The 20,422-nt window shown below is 43.5% G+C and overlaps 1 protein-coding gene and 1 pseudogene across 1 annotated transcript in view; one reads left to right on the top strand and one right to left on the bottom strand.

Annotated features, from left to right (window-relative positions):
• Positions 1–7,674: 7,674 nt before the first annotated feature.
• Positions 7,675–20,422, bottom strand: part of gabrg1 (gamma-aminobutyric acid type A receptor subunit gamma1) — a 33,028-nt gene continuing 20,280 nt past the window's right edge. Inside the window, exons 8-10 of the mRNA XM_063223902.1 lie at positions 20,187–20,339; positions 11,912–12,108; positions 7,675–7,976 (exon numbers count right to left, since the gene is read on the bottom strand). Coding sequence (XP_063079972.1) covers positions 7,704–7,976; positions 11,912–12,108; positions 20,187–20,339 — 623 coding nt within the window. The 3' untranslated portion in view covers positions 7,675–7,703. The remainder of the gene's footprint in view (positions 7,977–11,911; positions 12,109–20,186; positions 20,340–20,422) is intronic.
• LOC134435393 (uncharacterized) lies at positions 16,344–18,269 on the top strand (annotated as a pseudogene).

The raw sequence follows: 20,422 nt of genomic DNA, 5'->3' as shown, positions 1-20,422 counted from the left end.
AGAGCTAATGAATAGCCAACTACAAGTACATTTGGTGAGAATCATCTAAAGATCCTACCATAAAGGAACTGAGGAGATGTTAAGCCAACTGGATGCGTAGTACAACTTTCTGGCATACTGTTATTCATACTGTTATGTATACTTGTTTTGTCAGTCAAGTATCCTGTTCTCTGTTGCGCCCACAGCTGTATTTCTCCGTCACATTGCAAGGCCATGAACACTATTCAGCTCAGAGCAACAGAGAAAAGCATTGAGAATTGGGATGCATTGAGAAAACAGCATTGAAACGCATTGCGTCTGTACTCTGTGCTGACGTGTGTGTGTGCGGGCATCTGCGGGTGCACATTTTTACACGGCATGGCAAACATAGAGTCTATTCATCCATAATGATGGAGGGGAAGACACATGGATGGACTCTGTAGATAGATAGATAGATAGATAGATAGATAGATAGATAGATAGATAGATAGATAGATAGATAGATAGATAGATAGATAGATAGATAGATAGATAGATAGATAGATAGATAGATAGATAGATAGATAGATAGATAGATAGATAGATGCAGACAGACAGAAATAAACAGAAAGGATGGCGTGAAAGGACAGAGGGAGATAAAAGGGAGAGAAAATGAGGGTTGTATACAAGCAGTGGACACCAGGGACACTACAAGGAAGTACAGTAAGCTTTTTTTGGAACAGGTCAAGCACAGCACACATGTACCCCTGGCTGTGCTCAATTCAAGTATCAGCCATCTTGACCTATAGTGTGCATGTCTCACATCTAGCATGGAGGAGTCAATCGGGAGGGGTATGATGTGGTCCCACACCTGCTCAAAAGCCTTGGCTACATGAAAGAGAAAGCGAAAATACTGTTTTGGGATCAGCCAGGTTAAAAAGACAGATTGGTTGCTAGACTGTTCAAAAGATCAAAACTCCCTTCATCATTCTAGTACCACCCCTCTCCCCCCAAAAGCATGCAACCCCAACCCCCCCCCCCCCCCCCCCCCCCCCCCCCCCCCCCCCCCCATACACACAACCCTTTTCAACAGAACTCCTTTTCATCCCAAGATTAAGGGGCATTATTTATTTGAACCCTGTTATAGGTTCATATCTCTCTGCGCATTGAAAAACAGTCAATGATGGGGGAAAAATTATAATGACGAGTTCATCCATCATGCATTCCAATGATACAAGGAAAAAAGGAAAGAAACCTGTCTCTTTGATGTCTCACCATTTAAGCCCTATTTAGGAACAGGAAGATTCGCCTATACTCGTTTCACACCGTTGCCCCAGCAACTCGAACACAATCAAAATGCCTCACACAGAACATGTACTTGAAACCTTCACAAACAGATAATAGAACATGTTTTTTTTTAGACATCTTGATTTTTTTTCTTCGTACTCGTAAGGAACACACAATTCGGCTGCGATGGAACAAACAAACAAACAAACAAACAAACAAACACACAAGAAAACAACATGCTCCAACGCCGCAGACGACGAACGAAGCCAGGGAATCAGGCGGAGATAAGATCGCTTTAATTGCCTCTGCGCCCCAGCGCGAGGAGTCATGGCAAATTAGGGCACAGGCTACAGTGTTGCCCTTAAGAGGCAGGGAGCAGGCTGCAAGGGGGATCAAGAGTCTGATCTCAGTGTGATAAGCGGGGGCAATGTGCTGCCTGACTATGGGAGGCTGAGGGCGGTCAGGGACTAGTAGGTGGTGGGGGTTGGGGTGTTGTTTTGTCAGCGTGGGTAAGGCTGTAGCAAACCATGGGAGGTTCAGGTCTGGTCTGAAGGTAGTTGGGGGATGAAAAGAGGCAGGCAGGGACTAGTAGGTGGTGGGGGTTGGGGTGTTGTTTTGTCAGCGTGGGTAAGGCTGTAGCAAACCATGGGAGGTTCAGGTCTGGTCTGAAGAGTGTTGGGGGTGGTGGGTGGTGGTGGTGGCTGGGGAAGGCTGGGTACGGTGTAGTCAGAGTGGGTAGTGCTGTAGCAGACCATGGGAGGTGGGGGGAATTATCTGAGGAGTGGTTCTGCCTGACTATGGTAGGCTGAATGTGGTCGGGGAATGAAAAGAGGCAGGGAGGGTGGTGGTGGTGGTTGGGGGTCAGTTTTTTTCAGCTGGGGCTAGTAGGGTGGTGTTGGCAGTTTTTTCAGAATGGGCAATGCTGTTACTGCCCATGGGAGCAAGAGGGAGGTTGATTTTAGTTTAGAGGTTGTGGAGAAAGGCCAAGAGGTGGGGTTCGGGTGGAGGAAAATGGAGGTTTAAAGAGAGGAACCAATACTTGGAGTTTGGGTTGAGAAGAGGGTGGAAGGTTAAAGAGAAAGGTCAAGAGGTGGACTTTGGGGTGGAGTGGAGGTTTAACCCGTTAAAACACTTGTAACTATGCTGTTACCAGAATGGCAATGACCAAGTCATGCATTACTAAAAGCCATCTGTTACGTCATTGTAGCACTGCTGTATGGTGATTATCAATATTTCAATGACTATTACAGCGTGCCACTGGTGAAACAGTGTGCTTTATGGGGCTACAGAAGGGACCAAAGACATGGGCAATGGGTGGGAGGAGAAGCGGGGTTTACAGAGAAACACCAAGAGGTGTGCTGTGCGGTGGAAGGGGTTTAACCAAGTAGGACACAACCCCTGTTATATATCAGCTGTTACCAGAATCGTAATTACCAAGTCGTCATGTATTACTATAGAACCTGTGCCCTGTCATAGCGGTGTAGTAGCTACTATGGTAGTAACGTTTTTAACAGTAACAGTGAGTATTGCACAGTAACAATGGTGGAACAGAATGTGTGTAGCCTCTTACTGCAGATGAGGTCACTATTTGCTGACAATACTCAGCTCTACATCATAACAACATTGCTATGACAGTTCCGAGAGCTTTAAGTAACATAGCCATTACAATTTTGGCGACAGTAAGGTTATAACATAGGCTCTGTGCTAAGGGGTTAAGGAGCTACAGAGGAACATAGAGGTGGGATTTGAGGTGGAAAAGGGGTCGGGCATGTGGGGCAGTGTGGAGGGGAGTTAAAGAGAAGGCGAGAGGTGGGCTTTGAGGTGGAAAGACTTCGGGCATGTGGGGGGAATAGGGGGGAGGGGGGGGGGGGGGTTAAAAGGAGCTGAGAGCCTCTGAGAGTCCTGCTTAGCGTGGCCTCCCCTGCTGTTGAACCGAGGAGAACCTGATGAAAGCCTCGTCAGGAGCTCAGCTGCAGCAACAGCCAGAGCAGAGCAGAGCAGAGCAGTGCCCATTACCCACAGGCTAATAGAGCCCCTGCGGCGGGTGACAACCCACACGCAAAGCACATTGCCGTCACACACACACACACACACACATACAGAAGCACATTGCTGTCATAAACACAGAGAAGCACATTGCTGTCACACACTCACAGTCACGCGCATACATATGAGCACATAGCTGTCACACACACACACACATACACACACACATACACACACACACAGACTCACAGTCGTACATATGTGCCTTCATTCATCGAAGTAACCACCTCGAACATTTCAAGCAAAACTTCTAGAATGCTTCCGTTCTAACTGTCGCTTCGTCCATGATCTTGCCTCACTACTCTGGCTCTCTTACTATCTCCCTCTCTCCCTCTCTCCCTCTCTCTCTCTCTCTCTCTCTCTCTCTCTCTCTCTCTCTCTCTCTCTCTCTCTCTCTCTCTCTCTCTCTCTCTTTCTTTCTCCTAGAGCTACTTTGCTCTTGCATGAGCCATCTCACAGAAGAACATCTCTTCCCTTGAAACAGGACAGCAGCACACGCAACTCCCAGAAGGCCTGGGAGCATAAACACACACACACACACACACACACACACACACACACACACACACACACACACACACACACTGAAACGCACAGGCACACATCCTTGAAGCTGTATGTGCTCTGAGGAGAAATGAGTCACTTCGTTAGAGGAGCACATCCTCTTGCACAGCCTGACTCAAGGACCTCCAGGAACTTTCTGGAAACGTACAATAATCCATAAATGAAACTGTTTTTTTTATGTAAAAAAATCAGGCTACAGAAGAAAGCTATACATGTACTCTGCCCTACAAAGCAAAAAGGCAGTAACTGTGCAGAGCTCCAAACTGAGTAAAATGACTTTAAAATGATACTGCAATCCAGTATAAGTGGTTTTTGGGAGATTATTGACATGTGACAGTTTTGTTACTTTATATTACCACCTTTTTTGCAGATCAATCATTTTATTTAACTTTAGACTTTGATATATATGGCATTTAAGTCATAGTAACTAATTTTAAACAGCAATGTAGTTACTGCCTTTTTGCTTTGTAGGGCAGTACTATATGTGTGTGCAGCAGACACACTATATTCTGCAGAGACGGGGTGCATTTCTCGAAAGTGTAGTTGTTAGCAGTTAGCAACTTGGGTAGTTGCCAATGGGAAATTGCACTGCAACCAACAAAGTAGCTAACATAGCTAGCAACTATGCTTTTGAGAAATGCACTCCAGATCTCAGTTTTGTTATTTACACATGAATATATGCTAGAGTTAAAGAATATATGCATTAGCCTATATATATATATATATATATATATATATATATATATATATATATATATATATATATATATATATATATATATATATATATACACACACATATATATATATATACACACATATATATATATATATATATATATATATATATATATATATATATATATATATATATATATATACACACACACACTCTATCGCCATTCTTTGAAGTGGAAGCAATCAAAATAGGCAAGTTGGTGTTTGTTGTTGTTGCTCTGTGCAGGTATCAGGCCCTGTAAAGGGAGGCTTAATATTTCAAAGCGTCGATGGCTTACGATTTTAAGTGCTGGTTCTCTAGAGACTATGGAACTCAGTTCTATACGTTATATTCTACCTCTACATCTACTCTACGTGGTTGGAAACTATCTCTTAAGTATATACAAACCTGGGAGCATTTCTCGAAAGTGTAGTTGTTAGCAGTTAGCAACTTGGGTAGTTGTCAATGGGAAACTGCATTGCAACCAACAAAGTAGCTAACATAGTTAGCAACTACGCTTTCCAGAAATGCACTCCTGCTCTACAGAGTTTAACTAGTTCTGCCCATGCAGCATGGCTTCAGAGAGCAATTCTGTCATCATTTTATTTTATTTTTTCGGAAAAAGCATTTGATGACATTGAACAAAGTATCCCACCAGATGTGCAGTTTTCTTTTTCTTTAAAAAAATGTATTTTTTTTTTAATGCGTTTATAAATACAGCTTCAAAGTTTGACAGCAGGATTACTTTGTGTACAAAAGGAGAATGGAGACAGCGAAGTGATGGCTCAGCTGTCCACCCCACCGGGCCTTGCATCTGCATGAGCCCAGCAGTTCTTCCTTTTTTTTCTCTCGACACGCTATATGCTATGCTATGCTGCGCTGCTTGTTTGGTACTGGTAGATTACATACCTGCTCGTGATTAACAGCGGCCACTGAGCATTTTGTTGAGTCTGCACTTTTAGCTCGCACAGTACGTGAATCGCAGGGGACAACCCTTGCCCTCCCCATCACCAACAACCAGTCTCTCACCTTAGAGACACAGACACATACACACAAATATACAAATGTGCACACCATAACACTACCCTGCTACATACACGCATGCACACACACGCACACACACATATACAAACATGCACACCATGACACTACCCTGCTACACGCACCTACGCACACACACACACACACACACACACACACACACACACACACACACACACACACACACACACACACACACACACACACACACACAAAGATACAAACATGAACACCATAACACTACCTTGCTACACGCATGCGCGTGAACACACACACGCACACAAACACCGCTGAGGTCGTGTTCCTCATCAAGGGCTTTTCAGAGTGGATGTTACCGCGGGAACAAAACCAATGGGGACGGCCCACCTTTTGGCAGCTGGCCGATCTATCATGCTAAATTAGGACAGGGGAGAAAGAAAAGGCATTCAGCTCAGTAGCGAAGCAGCCTTATCTGTTTATGTAAATCCTGTAATGTACCTCAATGTAGGCTACTTCGGAGCTGATCAACACTAGATAAGGTAGCACTTAATTTTAATTGTTCCTTTTCTCAGTGTATGAACATGTTTTAGCATAGCATGTTCCTACATACCCTGTGCATACTAAACACTAGTCCTCACCTTTGTTGGAGTAAAAGTGCGTAATTAGTTACAGTTGTTACTGGCTTGGATAGTATGCATTTAATTGATGTAACAGGCACAGTCACATTAAGTGGCACACTAGAAGGATAACAGAGCGAGTTGGTAATCTGTTAAAACCCCACAGAAGGCCCAAGCGAATGCTGGACTTATGGATGTAAGCTCTCTTTGATCCGATTCAAAAAGGCTCTGTATAAATATTTGCCAGACTGCAAATCCTGGACTTCGGCTAATCTAGAGGCTATAATAAGGTTCTTTCAAACTTCCCAAATCCCAAATTTCACGTGTGTACAGTAAATAACGATATGCATTTATATCAAAGTACCTGTCTCAATGCGAGTGCTACATTTCCGAGTGCACCTCTTGGCATTTCCTTTTTAAAGACCATACACATTTTCTTGCACTCACAGTGGTTACGCCTTATTGAAATTGCTATGTAATAAGTTTGTAATAATGCTGTAGTTACAAATACTTTAGTTTCAATTATCACTGTGTGAACATGTTAATTATTCATGCACAGCTTGCAAATACAAATATTGCAAGGCATATTAATGGTAGTGCAAAATTATCGTATAACCATCAGGTAAAAACGTATTTAGAAAGTGTAACCGCCAATGTGGGTTTATACTATATGGTGATGCATGCTCAAAACACTTTAATCTGGCCAAGATAATTGTGTCGAAGGTCAAACAACCCATAAAGACTTGCTTTAGTCTGTGGATATGACACCAATTACTCCAGTAATGATTTTGCTGAGTAGTCAAATGTTTCTCATCCATAAAATGTGTGTATCGAAGAGGTTACATCAGCAAAAAGCATGAAAAGGATAAGGTGAAGGAAGTTTGTGCCTTTTGTTGGAACTAGACATTACTGTCCCTTGTACAAAACCGTATCCATTACATCAGTGACGTCTCCATTTAGTATAAACCCAGCTACATCATATTCAATATATTTGACCTTTTCTCTGTCTATTTCATTCTCGTTCTATCATTCTCTATGGTTATCTATAATTCTCTCTCTCTCTCTCTCTCTCTCTCTCTCTCTCTCTCTCACACACACACACACACACACACACACACACACACACACACACACACACACACACACACACACACACACACACACACACACACACTCACAAACAACTTGGTCTGCCCATAGCTTGGGTTTCAATTCATAGCCAGCCATTTCCTGATGACGTTTTAAAAGATCAAATACAAATACTCTATATCTTGTAGTGTTACTTTGTGGTATAGCGAGCCAGGAAAACAAGGGCTAGCAATTTACAAATGAACATTGTTTTTTCATCTTCTTATAAAATTACAATTTAACTTGTCTTCTATATGTCATCTGCACACATCCATATGCTACAGTTTCCTGCATTTATTTGTTGTTTTGCTTTTGTGGTCATTCTGGGTTTTTGTTTGTTTGTTTGTTTTGTTTTGTTTTTCTTTTTACAGGTACAGGTACCCGACCCAGTAGACAAGGTTGAAGAGGCCGAAAGCAGTGGGGAAGAATATTCTGGAGTAGGAGTCGATCTTGGAGACGTGCACATGCATCCTGTTCTCTCGCCACCTCCCCGCGCGACAGTCGTCAAAACAACAGAAGAAGCTGGTACAGTCTTTGCCGTCCAGGCACTCATAGACATAGTCGTCGTCGTCATATGGGGCGATGTTGTTCATCTGCAGCAGTGACGTGCCCGGGCGGATGTTCACCAGGCTGGTTTTCTGGAACACAGTTACAACGCTAGTTGAGCTTCGCAATTCAAAAGAAAGACGTTTACTGCACACTTGCTTGACTTTGTTTAGCTATTATCAGAGCGAACAAAGTAATTCGCCTCTTTGTGTCATGATCAGGTTTCTGATTTTTTTGTTAACACTTTAGAATAACAATCTTTAAAAAGCTTTCTAATAATAATTAACTCATTATCAACGAAACACTTACATATGTTTGTAAAGGAGTAAGAAATATGATGTTAACAACGCAGACACAGTATAGCCACAACTGGCCTGTAAGGTTTCTCCTCCAAAGAACAAAAGAGATGGAACCACCATATGTATATACACGTGTCGGGTAGGCAAAGACGCATCAAACTCCTGCAGGAGCTGATACCCACTCCACTTTGCAGGCGTAGGCTGTTCCTTACTCATCTACAAATATTTGTAAATCCTTGTTCATAATAAGTCCATTACTAATTGCTAATAAAGTGTTAATAACGTTTTTTAAGGGACTGTTATTCTATAGTGTTACTATATTTTTTCTGTTTACAATTCCTGAGTAAACTTGATGATGCACAGAGGCGAAATCCGTTGCTTGCTGTGGTAATAAATTCACACAGTCAAGCAAGTGTGCCGTAAAGTTTTTTTTCGTTTGAATTGAACAGTCCTCCTGATTTTACTAGCACCTAAATGCTGTGCAACAATCCTTAACCTTCTGCAGTAGTTTAGTTTCGTTAAAGTGGTAGTTCACTATTTTAGACATTAAGCCCTGTTTGTGTGACTTCTGGGGTGAAGTAGAGATGTTCTCATCACAATTTTGACATTTGGTGCTGAACGGAGCATTTGAGTATCCAATACTGCAGCCCCCCCACCTTTACATTGACTCCAATAGAGCACTCAAGCAATCGATTATAAAATGGCATTAAACTTTTGTTTGAGAAGACATGGAACTCACCGTGTGGTCAGTGGTAGACAGCGATAAATTGACCCGAAAATTGCAGCGAAATATGCCTTCTAACTGTTGTTTAGCATTTGGCGGACCTATTTTTCCCCAGACGCCGTTGAATAGCAGTAGACATCCAGCCAGTAGGTAGCGATAGTGTGTTGTTTATGTAGACATCAAGGAGCTAGGTAGAACGGCTATCTTTGAGCGGGACTGGCTACAAAAACTACAGCTTGCATACAAACCATAGATAGTAACGTAAACAAACGCACCCCCATTTCCGGTCGCGCGGAGTAATACTACTCAAACCAATACAGTCAATGAAGACGGACAATAATGAATATATCTTCTCTGGAAGCGTATTTCGCGGTGATTTTCGAGCCAACGTATCGCTGCCCACCTCTGACCACTCGGTGAGTTTCATGTCTCTGCAAACGAAAGTTTAATGCCATTTTATGATCGATTGCTTGAGTGCTTCATTGGAGTCAATGTAAAGGTGGGGGGGCTGCAGTCTTGAATACCCAAATGCTCCGTTCAGCACCAAATGTCAAAATTGTGATGAGAACATCTTTACTTCACCCCAGAAGTCACACAAACAAGGCTTAATGTCTAAAATAGCGAACTACCACTTTAAAAGCAAATTGCTGTGTAAAATTAAATTTAGCACATCATAAGGTCTGCGTTCGAATAATATATTTTGACATAGCGCCAACATTTGAGAGACAAGAATGCCTTTACAAACATGCTTACTGTTAACAGATGTGGACTTATGAAGTTGTCTCTGTTCAATTTGAACAGTACAGCCTTTGCTATACTTTGACTTTGAAAGTACAAGCTTGAATGTAAACAAGATATGTTGAAGCTTCGCAAAGGACCCCCATTCACAATGAATTGCAGTTCTTCAACTGTGGAATACAATAGACTAGCTCAGGATCTATCTTAACTAAACATACTGACCCAGCATGACCTTTAATGGGCCCTTTTTTCCCTCTTAGACAAAACATACCAAAACACGCATGCAGAACATGATAAGAATAGACTTTAAAAGTGTAAATCTACAATAAACACATAGGCTACAGTAAGATAGACAGCATCTCACACCAGATGTTAGTCATCTATTTGTAACCAAGGTTTGTCTAAATAAATGAACAAAACACATTCATGTCATGTTGGTCATATTCGCAACATAGAACCAAACAGCTCCTCTCAGTCAAAACCTGCCTATCACTTAACATATTCCTGTCTTACAACAGCAGCTGTCGAGGTGAATGATACCCTAATCAAGCCTTGCTGCCTTGTGTTTTTTGCACCCCGGTATAATTATCTGCACATTTTTTAAGTGATGTGTGTTCATCATTATCTCTTTGATGTGAGCTTATGTTGTGCCTATTAGCGCATACAGCTAAGCAGTGTTCGTAGCAGAGCTGGATTGATAATTTGGCATACAGGGTGTTTTCCCGGTGGGCTGACAGCCCTCAGTGGCAGATGCAACGATTTGCATCGATTTGCAAAGATTGTTTGTAATAGTTCGTTTTTTTTGTTTTTGTCTTTGAATATTTTTTTTTTCATGTGAGACCGGCTCATCATTTAGATGGGGCAGCACATCGGCCCATCTGTAGTATCTACAATGGACTGAGCCTGTTATAATATTGCATAGAAACAGTGGGGCTGCGTTTCTCAAAAACTCAAAAAGTAGTACTTTAGCTTATGTACAAGTTGTCCCTTTGGCAATGTATCAGAATATCAGGTCTCACATCATCACTAAAGGTTTATACATGCACTATTTTATCTGGCACATGCACTTTGGGCAAGCATTTTATTTGCACGTGCGAGAAAAAATATTGTATGTAGACCTATAAAATGATATTAGTGATGCCTAAAAGGCACCTATAATGCAGCCCTGGCTATTTTTGGTCCCAGTCCAGCCCAGTTAGGAGTTAAAGGTTCACTGTGTAGGATGGTGGCCAGAGTAATAATTGTATTTGTATAATAATTGTATTTGTATAGCACTGTATCATGCAAGGCATGCAACTCAAAGTGCTTAACAAATGGGGGAAAAAACAATCAATGTTAAAGATGGATTTAAAAGGAGAAGAAGAGAGGAGAGACAGAAACAAGAGAGAATAGCAAGAGGACAAAAGAAGAAGACATAGAGTAAGTATTGCAACTAGGCTGCTCATTGAAACTATGCCTCATATTGCCACATGTGATCTTTCATGAATATTTACAAAACAATAAACTATTATTTACCAGCATAAGTAAAGCAAGTTTTGCAGCTAGAAATATCTATTTCTGGAATTTCAAATTGGCGGACATGGAGAAGATCCGCCTTTTCATGTATGAAAAACGCAATTTTCCCAGTCATAATGAATACTAAAAATGGTGGTCGTAAGTATTCATGAAAAAGGTAACATTTGTGAATGGGCAGCATGAAGTCTAGAAATTAACTACTAGCCTACATATATAACACCGTGCATATTTAAGTGATGTGATACATTGCCTACAGTAGAAGGCACCTCATAGTTCCAGTAAGTACTACTTAGGCTTAAGTACTACTTAAAGGGACACCGTGTGAGATTTTTATTTGTTTATTTCCAGAATTCATGCTGCCCATTCACTAATGTTACCCTTTTCATGAATACTTACCACCACCATCAAATCCTAAGTATTCATTATGACTGGAAAAATTGCACTTTTCATACATGAAAAGGGGGATCTTCTCCATGGTCCGCCATTTTGAATTTCCAAAAATAGCCATTTTTAGCCGCAAAAATGACTGTGCTTGGACCATACTAGAAAATATTTGTTTAATACTTAGTAAACTTTCATGTAAAGATCAAATTTGGCAATAGGCAGCCCAGTTTCATTGAGCAGCATAGTTGCAGTACCTTTTTTGACCATTTTCTGCACAGTGTCCCTTTAAATGTTTTTGGGAAACACAGCCTTGGCTATTTTTCGGTCCCAGTCCAGCCCTATAGGTAGGAGTTAAGAGACCACTCACATTGGTGTGCTGGGGTTTCTTCTTGGTCTGCCGGTTGCTGGTGAAGTAGTGAAGGGTGCCGTACTCCATCAGAGCTGCGAAGGTGAAGATGAAGCAGACGGAGACGAAGAGGTCCATGGCCGTCACGTAGGAGACCTTAGGCAGCGACTTCCTGGAGATGGTGCTTAGCGTTGTCATGGTGAGCACCGTGGTGATTCCTGTGACAATAGGAAATGAATACGTTGGAGATGTGGTGTTTTTGTTCTTGCTTCTTTGTCCAGCACAAGAGTACTGTATTGTATCATAGTGTAAGATCCCCCCATATGGGCCCTGACAAAGGGGCACTGAATTCACAGCGCCGGTGGCTCACGGGCATGGTATTAACATTTGTTTGCGTTCTTTTCCTTATTTCAACGCCTTTGTTTTACTACTCTGAGTTTTCTGTTGACTTCAAAGATAAACATTGCATATCTGACATCTGGATCTCAAAAGCACTGTGTGACAGAGGGCCCCCTTCGGGGGGACCGCCCCAAAACCTCCGGTCACCTGTATGCATTGCGCACCTCCCGGTGTGAAAAGCGCGCACCCCCCGGTGTGCGTTCCCAGCGCATCTTCGGCCAGCGGCCATTTGTCCCTGCAAGCGCGCACCTCCCGTGCCCACACAGAGACTGAAAACTCCCGCCAGATCTAATATGCGTGGTTTAAATGCTTACTAAGATGTGCTTGAAATTCTATGCATGTGTTTGGTATCAATCTGATGGAAATACTTCGGGTGGTGAACAGGTCTTGGTTTTGAAACTGCAATTAGTGAATTTATTAAAGATTTAGAATCATAGGATTTGGATACGGTGTTGGTTACAACCCAACCCCGTGCCATTGTGCAAAGCCCAGCCCAGGTAAATGCCGGCACGTCATTGGTCCCTGGCTGGGGTCGTCCCACGAGGTACCTAGGTATTAAACTTTGGTGTAATGATCAAATCTTTGAGTTTAAACCCCGCTAAAGGGCTCCCGTGGACCTAGTGTCCATGTAACCATTTCCTCTTAATTAGGTAGCATTGACTTTTTCAACATTGTACTTTGTCATAGAATTAGAGTTGTCCTGTAATAAAACTTTCATTGATCTATATTTTGCTGTAGATCCCGTTTATTCCTTCATAAGGTTATTGTACTGTCGAAACGTAGCAGCTCCAAGGACATTTCTCCATGTGGAGTGGGACGCTATACTTCGGGTCAGCCCGAGTGTCAATGGTGTCTACTTAGGATAAAAATATGTTATCGTAAACTGGAACTTAAGCGGGGTGATCAGACCTTTTGGGTGTAGCTCTCGACATACACCTCTCGCTTCCTATTGCAGTCGAATAGAAGTAAAGTGTATGGGGCTTAGGATCTCATAAGTATGGTACCTTCCAGCAACTTTAACCTCTGATTTATTCTAGACGTCTCTCATATGGGATGGACATGCACAAAGAAATTAGTCGGCCGCGTGCAAATCAGTTCTACAAGTAAATGGATATAAAACCCTTGACAGCTGGACTCAGACTTAACCGATATTGTTGGAATATTCATAATAAGAACAGTTTATATTAATTGAGTGCAATCACACAATTATCCTGGGACTAGGGAGATCTACGACTGAGATCCCATCATAATACGGAAACTTGGTAAATTAGGATGCAAAATGAAATGTTTTCTACAGTCCGGAGCTTAAGGAGCAGAGCACGAGACTAGGATTCCGGTGTTGGGCCTATCTCTGAGTTTTCAGTGGTGACCCCGACGTGATCCCTGGATTATGTAAAATATGGAGTCAGATAAAGCATGAGGTTTGGACTGCTTCTTATCTACGCCTGGATTTGGTAAGAAAAACTTTTCATTTTTCCACAACACAAGATAAGGGACAAATCTAGCACACTACACATATGACATCCTTTTGTTGTTTTCGAGTCGACATACTCGCGTAGATCAGCACCGTAGAACGCTGATAAGGGTTGAGAAAGTAGTGGGGAAACATCAGGGATACGACAGAGTTGATGTACAATTCATGGCTTCGGCCATGGATTATTTGAAAAATGTCTTTTGCCGCCTGAGCTAGGAGGCATCACTTCCAAGACAGTTACCCATGGTCTTGGGATGGTTAAAGTGACGGCAGTAACGTGGCTCAATGTGAACAAAGGGTGGTGTTCCCACCGCTTTGTTTCTACAAATCGTATTTGGCACTAACCGGAGAGGTCAGTGAAAGCCTTACGCACCCTCTCAAAAGTAAATTAACTCGTCCCTGGACTCGTAAACTGAGTCCAAACACACGGCCCACAGAGTTAGCCGCTACCAACTCCATAAGCATTGCATTGTAGAGCTAGCCATAGCAGTGTTTTGGAGGCGAGTTTTCCGGTGACCATGCTAACGTTGTAAGCTCAAACGCTACTCCAGGATGGTCTCCCGAAATCCCACCAGAGTCCATACACAGTTTTGTGCTATGCAGCGCCTACAACATGAAATGGTTATGCAGTAATGGTAGTAACTCCAGGACGAATTCGAGATAACAAACGCATGCGGCAGCCGTAGTCAGCTCAGCTGTTGTGATAACCCGGATGTATAGTAGATTTCCATGGCAACGAGTCCCTCGCGAGAACGCGCACGCGCCACTTGCCCTGGCAAGATCAGCTGGCGAGGTAAACAGGCATGAGAGATGAGAGAACCCACGTCGTAAGCGACGTAGGGGTTTAAATTCGGATTCACTGTCATGCATTTGATAGTCTAACTTGTGGATACTTTCATAGCACGTTTGCACTCGTCGCGTAAAACACATGGAAGTCACATACACTGAGCCTCCCACATTGAGCATAGTCTCTGCCGTCTCTCGACCCCCTAATTTGAAGCAATGCCAGAAACTTTTGTAGATGACTTGCACCGTACAGAAGGTTGAGGGTTAAATAATATGTTTTAGCTGTTGTGTGTGCTTATAAAGCCATAGACAGGCTGTTTGCAGGTTGGAACCATTTAGGCTCGCCTACAAAGGCTGTCTTTCTCTGCATAGACTTACTAGAGCAGTAGACAAATGTTGTGCTTGCTCGTTGGTTGTGTGCACTGTTTTGAGGCTAGAGCTGTTTATGTGTGAAACCGCAAAGGCTTTGCTATTAGTGTTATTTACCTGCAACTAAATCTGGTGGAGAGGAATATTTCCTCCGCAGCTACGATCCAACTCATTTAACGCCGTTTCTGGTGGCCTACACGGGCCTCTGACGTCATGAGCTGGGGCGGCGATTGCCTGGTCCGCCGCTAGGAACCAAAGCAACTCCAGCCGCACCAATTTAATACGCAGTTCCTGATCCGGAACTGTCTTGTGATTGTCAATTAATTATTGAAATGGGTCGAAGCCATTCCAACACGAAACAATACCGCACGTAGTGCGAGTATTGGTTAGACAAATTGTTCCAGCACATGGGGTATTGATTCAAAGTGAATCGGATCATGGGACATTTCACAGAATAAGTCATGGAAAAACATTTTTGTGTTACATTCGCCAAAGGTTCTCGAAACACATCACGCAGCACAAACACTAATGCCACGGGCTTCCGCCCATTTGAAGTAATGACAGGGCGAGTCATAAGACTCTCCATTGACCTGCATCTCTCCAAATGACTTGAGACCACTGACGGTGGCCACCTCAGCCCACAGCGCTGACAAATTGCCCAAAGCACTGTATGCACAGGCTAAGCTAAGGCAACAGCAATCTAATGTGAGAAGTGACACACACTTAATCCTACTGCTGAAAATTAATTTGTTGCTGGAGATATGAACAATGGTGCGCGTGTTTGTGAGAGAAAATACCTTTGTCCCACACTGGCACGGCCCATAAAGCTGTGAACAACAGTTGTCTGGCCGTGACCAGGGGAAACTGCGATGTTTTCACTTAAGTGCAATGCAAAAGGTTTAGGTGCTCATCTGATGAATAATCATATTATGTTTCTGTTACAGAAGCTGCGGCCATTCCATGGACGCCGGACAAAAAGAAGACTGTCGGGCCGACACACGTTAGGCCTGACCAAGGGGTGCAGCTCACCCATAACTACGGATGTTGGAGATGGGTTTGGAAATCCTTCAAGGGGCCAGTACACACTGATCTCATTTCATTACATACTAAACAAGATATAGCCTGGCCCTCCGGAGTAGCTCCGGGTCAAAATTGCCACACACAAACGTTGTAATGAAGGCTCCATCCATCCTCCCTTTAAACCCACCGTACATAGCCCACTAAAGAATTACAAAATAGCATCATGTGGTATCAGTTTTAAAACTGCCCACTCGCTAACATTTGTGTTATGCACATACTCTATCACATATAACATGATGAGAAGGATCCGGAAAAGTGCTACCGCACGTAGGACCTTGTACATAGAAAAGTGCTACCGCACGTAGGACCTTGTACATAACCTCACACATATAGTCTACAACGACATTACTTAACCTGTTTTTTCCCCTCACAGATGAGAACCGACGAAAGAAGTGTACTGTGGTGTCAATTGACTCCATAGTAACAATTTGTACACCACACCTCTGATTGCACATGTGAACCAAGAAACGTTTTAATTGACTACCTGTGTTATACATGACCAACACAATGTCCCATACTTCATCCACACCCACACACAACTGATTAAGGGTAGCATGAACAAAACCTTGTTGCACAATGTCAATTTAGTTATGGCACACATTTCATACATACTGACTGCCTACACTACACATCGTGACACGAATGGAGACACATACACATGGCTGCAGTCACGCATCGAAGACCCGATTACTGACTATGGATTTGGACTCGCGGCTCAAGTAAATTCTATGCGCAGCAAAAGAGATTTACTCTCACAAATATCTGGCCTCTTTGGTACAGTCAATTCGGCAGTGAACTCGTACAGAATCACCGGACAGTCGCAGTACACAAGTTAGCTGGCAAGCCATGCGGCCGCTGGATTCCAGCACCTCACTAACTCCAATAAATGAATCATTAAGGCTGTGCGGTCAGAAGCGCAGGCGCTACTGACCACTAGTCTAGCATTATTCAACCAAACCTACAAGCTCGAGCGTGACGCAGCCTATAGACATAGACATTTGCACAAGATTTGTTTACTGCTGCCCCCCAGCAAGTTTTAGATGTGCGCGGCACAGAGTGCCTAAGCGTGCGCTGCAAGATCTTATAGTGATCTTGGATTTACATAGGTGGTTTGAATCTGACAAAATGAAAAATGTACAGTATTCTGAGCTATTGACCACTCTGATGTATTCAGGTATTAACGTGGGACCACCTTACAGGGTATATGACTATTGGTACGACTGAGACATTGTTCACCACTCGAATTGTTGCCATGACCAAATATGTCCTCTGTACTTGTAATACTCCTGATTCCAAGTTAATAACCTTTAGGTCACTCCATGGATACTTCAGCTCCGTTCAGGTGTCCAGCACACAGGAGTGTGGGGCATCAGTAAGATGAACTCCTTCTCCTATGGCGGGCTGACATGCCCCGCCAACCACAGCTTCTGTCTAGCGGTGACAGATGACCTCTCCATGGGGTCACTCAACTCCACTGGACTTTGACCTCTCTCCCTGAAGGGAGAACACCGACCCCTTCTACAAGGAGGGGACCCAGGCGCTGGCTGACACCGTGACCCTACAGCAGCTCATCCAGCGGGTACAGTGTACTCAACCAGGCCCAGGTACAAACAAACCTGGCCGAGAAGACTGCAGAGCTCCTCACCAGTTCCACCAACCATGCCGCAGAGGCAGCGTACATGGTGGGATTGGATCTTCAGGGGTTGTGTACTCGCCAGCGCCCTCATCCTCCTCTTCACGCTGGTCCAGTGCTGCTACTTCAAACACCTCATCCGCTCCTAGAAAAGGGAGTCTGAAGCAGCACTGACGGCCAGCAAATACCTCACGCCCGTTCTTCGTCAGTGACAGCCGGTGGGGGCATTCCTACCGGCCACGAAAGACACTGGACTTTTACCTTCGTGTTCCGAGGGGCCACTGTAAGATCCCCCCATATGGGCCCTGACAAAGGGGCACTGAATTCACAGCGCCGGTGGCTCACGGGCATGGTATTAACATTTGTTTGCGTTCTTTTCCTTATTTCAACGCCTTTGTTTTACTACTCTGAGTTTTCTGTTGACTTCAAAGATAAACATTGCATATCTGACATCTGGATCTCAAAAGCACTGTGTGACAGAGGGCCCCCTTCGGGGGGACCGCCCCAAAACCTCCGGTCACCTGTATGCATTGCGCACCTCCCGGTGTGAAAAGCGCGCACCCCCCGGTGTGCGTTCCCAGCGCATCTTCGGCCAGCGGCCATTTGTCCCTGCAAGCGCGCACCTCCCGTGCCCACACAGAGACTGAAAACTCCCGCCAGATCTAATATGCGTGGTTTAAATGCTTACTAAGATGTGCTTGAAATTCTATGCATGTGTTTGGTATCAATCTGATGGAAATACTTCGGGTGGTGAACAGGTCTTGGTTTTGAAACTGCAATTAGTGAATTTATTAAAGATTTAGAATCATAGGATTTGGATACGGTGTTGGTTACAACCCAACCCCGTGCCATTGTGCAAAGCCCAGCCCAGGTAAATGCCGGCACGTCATTGGTCCCTGGCTGGGGTCGTCCCACGAGGTACCTAGGTATTAAACTTTGGTGTAATGATCAAATCTTTGAGTTTAAACCCCGCTAAAGGGCTCCCGTGGACCTAGTGTCCATGTAACCATTTCCTCTTAATTAGGTAGCATTGACTTTTTCAACATTGTACTTTGTCATAGAATTAGAGTTGTCCTGTAATAAAACTTTCATTGATCTATATTTTGCTGTAGATCCCGTTTATTCCTTCATAAGGTTATTGTACTGTCGAAACGTAGCAGCTCCAAGGACATTTCTCCATGTGGAGTGGGACGCTATACTTCGGGTCAGCCCGAGTGTCAATGGTGTCTACTTAGGATAAAAATATGTTATCGTAAACTGGAACTTAAGCGGGGTGATCAGACCTTTTGGGTGTAGCTCTCGACATACACCTCTCGCTTCCTATTGCAGTCGAATAGAAGTAAAGTGTATGGGGCTTAGGATCTCATAAGTATGGTACCTTCCAGCAACTTTAACCTCTGATTTATTCTAGACGTCTCTCATATGGGATGGACATGCACAAAGAAATTAGTCGGCCGCGTGCAAATCAGTTCTACAAGTAAATGGATATAAAACCCTTGACAGCTGGACTCAGACTTAACCGATATTGTTGGAATATTCATAATAAGAACAGTTTATATTAATTGAGTGCAATCACACAATTATCCTGGGACTAGGGAGATCTACGACTGAGATCCCATCATAATACGGAAACTTGGTAAATTAGGATGCAAAATGAAATGTTTTCTACAGTCCGGAGCTTAAGGAGCAGAGCACGAGACTAGGATTCCGGTGTTGGGCCTATCTCTGGGTTTTCAATAGATAGGCAGACACATAGGCCTAGGAAGGAGGAAGACTTAACACATACAATAGTTATGGATGGGTATGAGGTGAGTTAGAGAGAGAGAGAGAGAGAGAGAGAGAGAGAGAAGGAGAGAGAGAGAAAGAGAAAGAGAAAGAGAAAGAGATAGACAGACAGACAGACAGACAGACAGACACGGAGGAGAGGGAGAGAGAGAGGTAAAGGTAAAGATAGTGTTAGTGCCCTATGGAATATGTAAGAGCACTGAAAGCAAAATAATAATTTAAGTTGTTGAGTTTACATCGCTAAATATGTCTCCACTCAGTCAAAATGGCTTGATATGCATTTGTCACACAACTCTCTCACACAACAAAACATCTGCCTCTTTCAGACACATTTGTCATACTGAGGGAAGTGCATGCCTATACAGTATCTTTGTTGCTACATCGTGTTGTATCATAGAAAGACATGGACTGACAGAAGGAACACAGAAATGTTTGTGTGTGTGTGTGGGTGCGTGCATGCGTGCATGTGTGCGTGTGTGTGAGAGTGCGTGTGTGCGTGCGTGCATGTGTGCGTGTATGTGTGTGTGTGTGCGTGAATGTGTGAGTCTGTGCGTGCGTGCGTGCGAGTGTGTGTGTATTCCAGGCCTCTGGGATAACATAAAGCAAAGCACCAAAGAATTGCATTGAAGTTTACATCTTTATAGCCTACTGTATCTCTAAAGATTTGTTGCGCACCACACAGTCAGAATAGTCAGACACACACTCGAGACACACATTCTCCCTCAAGACGTCTGCCTGCCTCTGCCTCTTTCAGTCACCATTTGTCATACCGAGTGAAGTTCTTGCTGGTACAGCATCTTTGTTAATCCAGAAGGAGACCCAGGAGAGCACCACGATCATGCTGCAGGGGATGTAGGTCTGGATGGTGAAGTAGCCCATCCGCCGGCTCAGCTCAAAGAAGATGGTCATGATCACATACTCTCCTAAGGACAAACACACACAATTTGATATAGGCTACACACATAATAACACTACACGGGAATAAATATCAGAGGCATAAAGATCC

Source organism: Engraulis encrasicolus, chromosome 19 (assembly GCF_034702125.1).
Source record: "Engraulis encrasicolus isolate BLACKSEA-1 chromosome 19, IST_EnEncr_1.0, whole genome shotgun sequence".
In the NCBI taxonomy this organism is placed as follows: domain Eukaryota; kingdom Metazoa; phylum Chordata; class Actinopteri; order Clupeiformes; family Engraulidae; genus Engraulis; species Engraulis encrasicolus.
The sequence above is the reverse complement of the archived record's forward strand: the minus strand, read 5'-3'. Positions and strand labels throughout refer to the sequence as shown.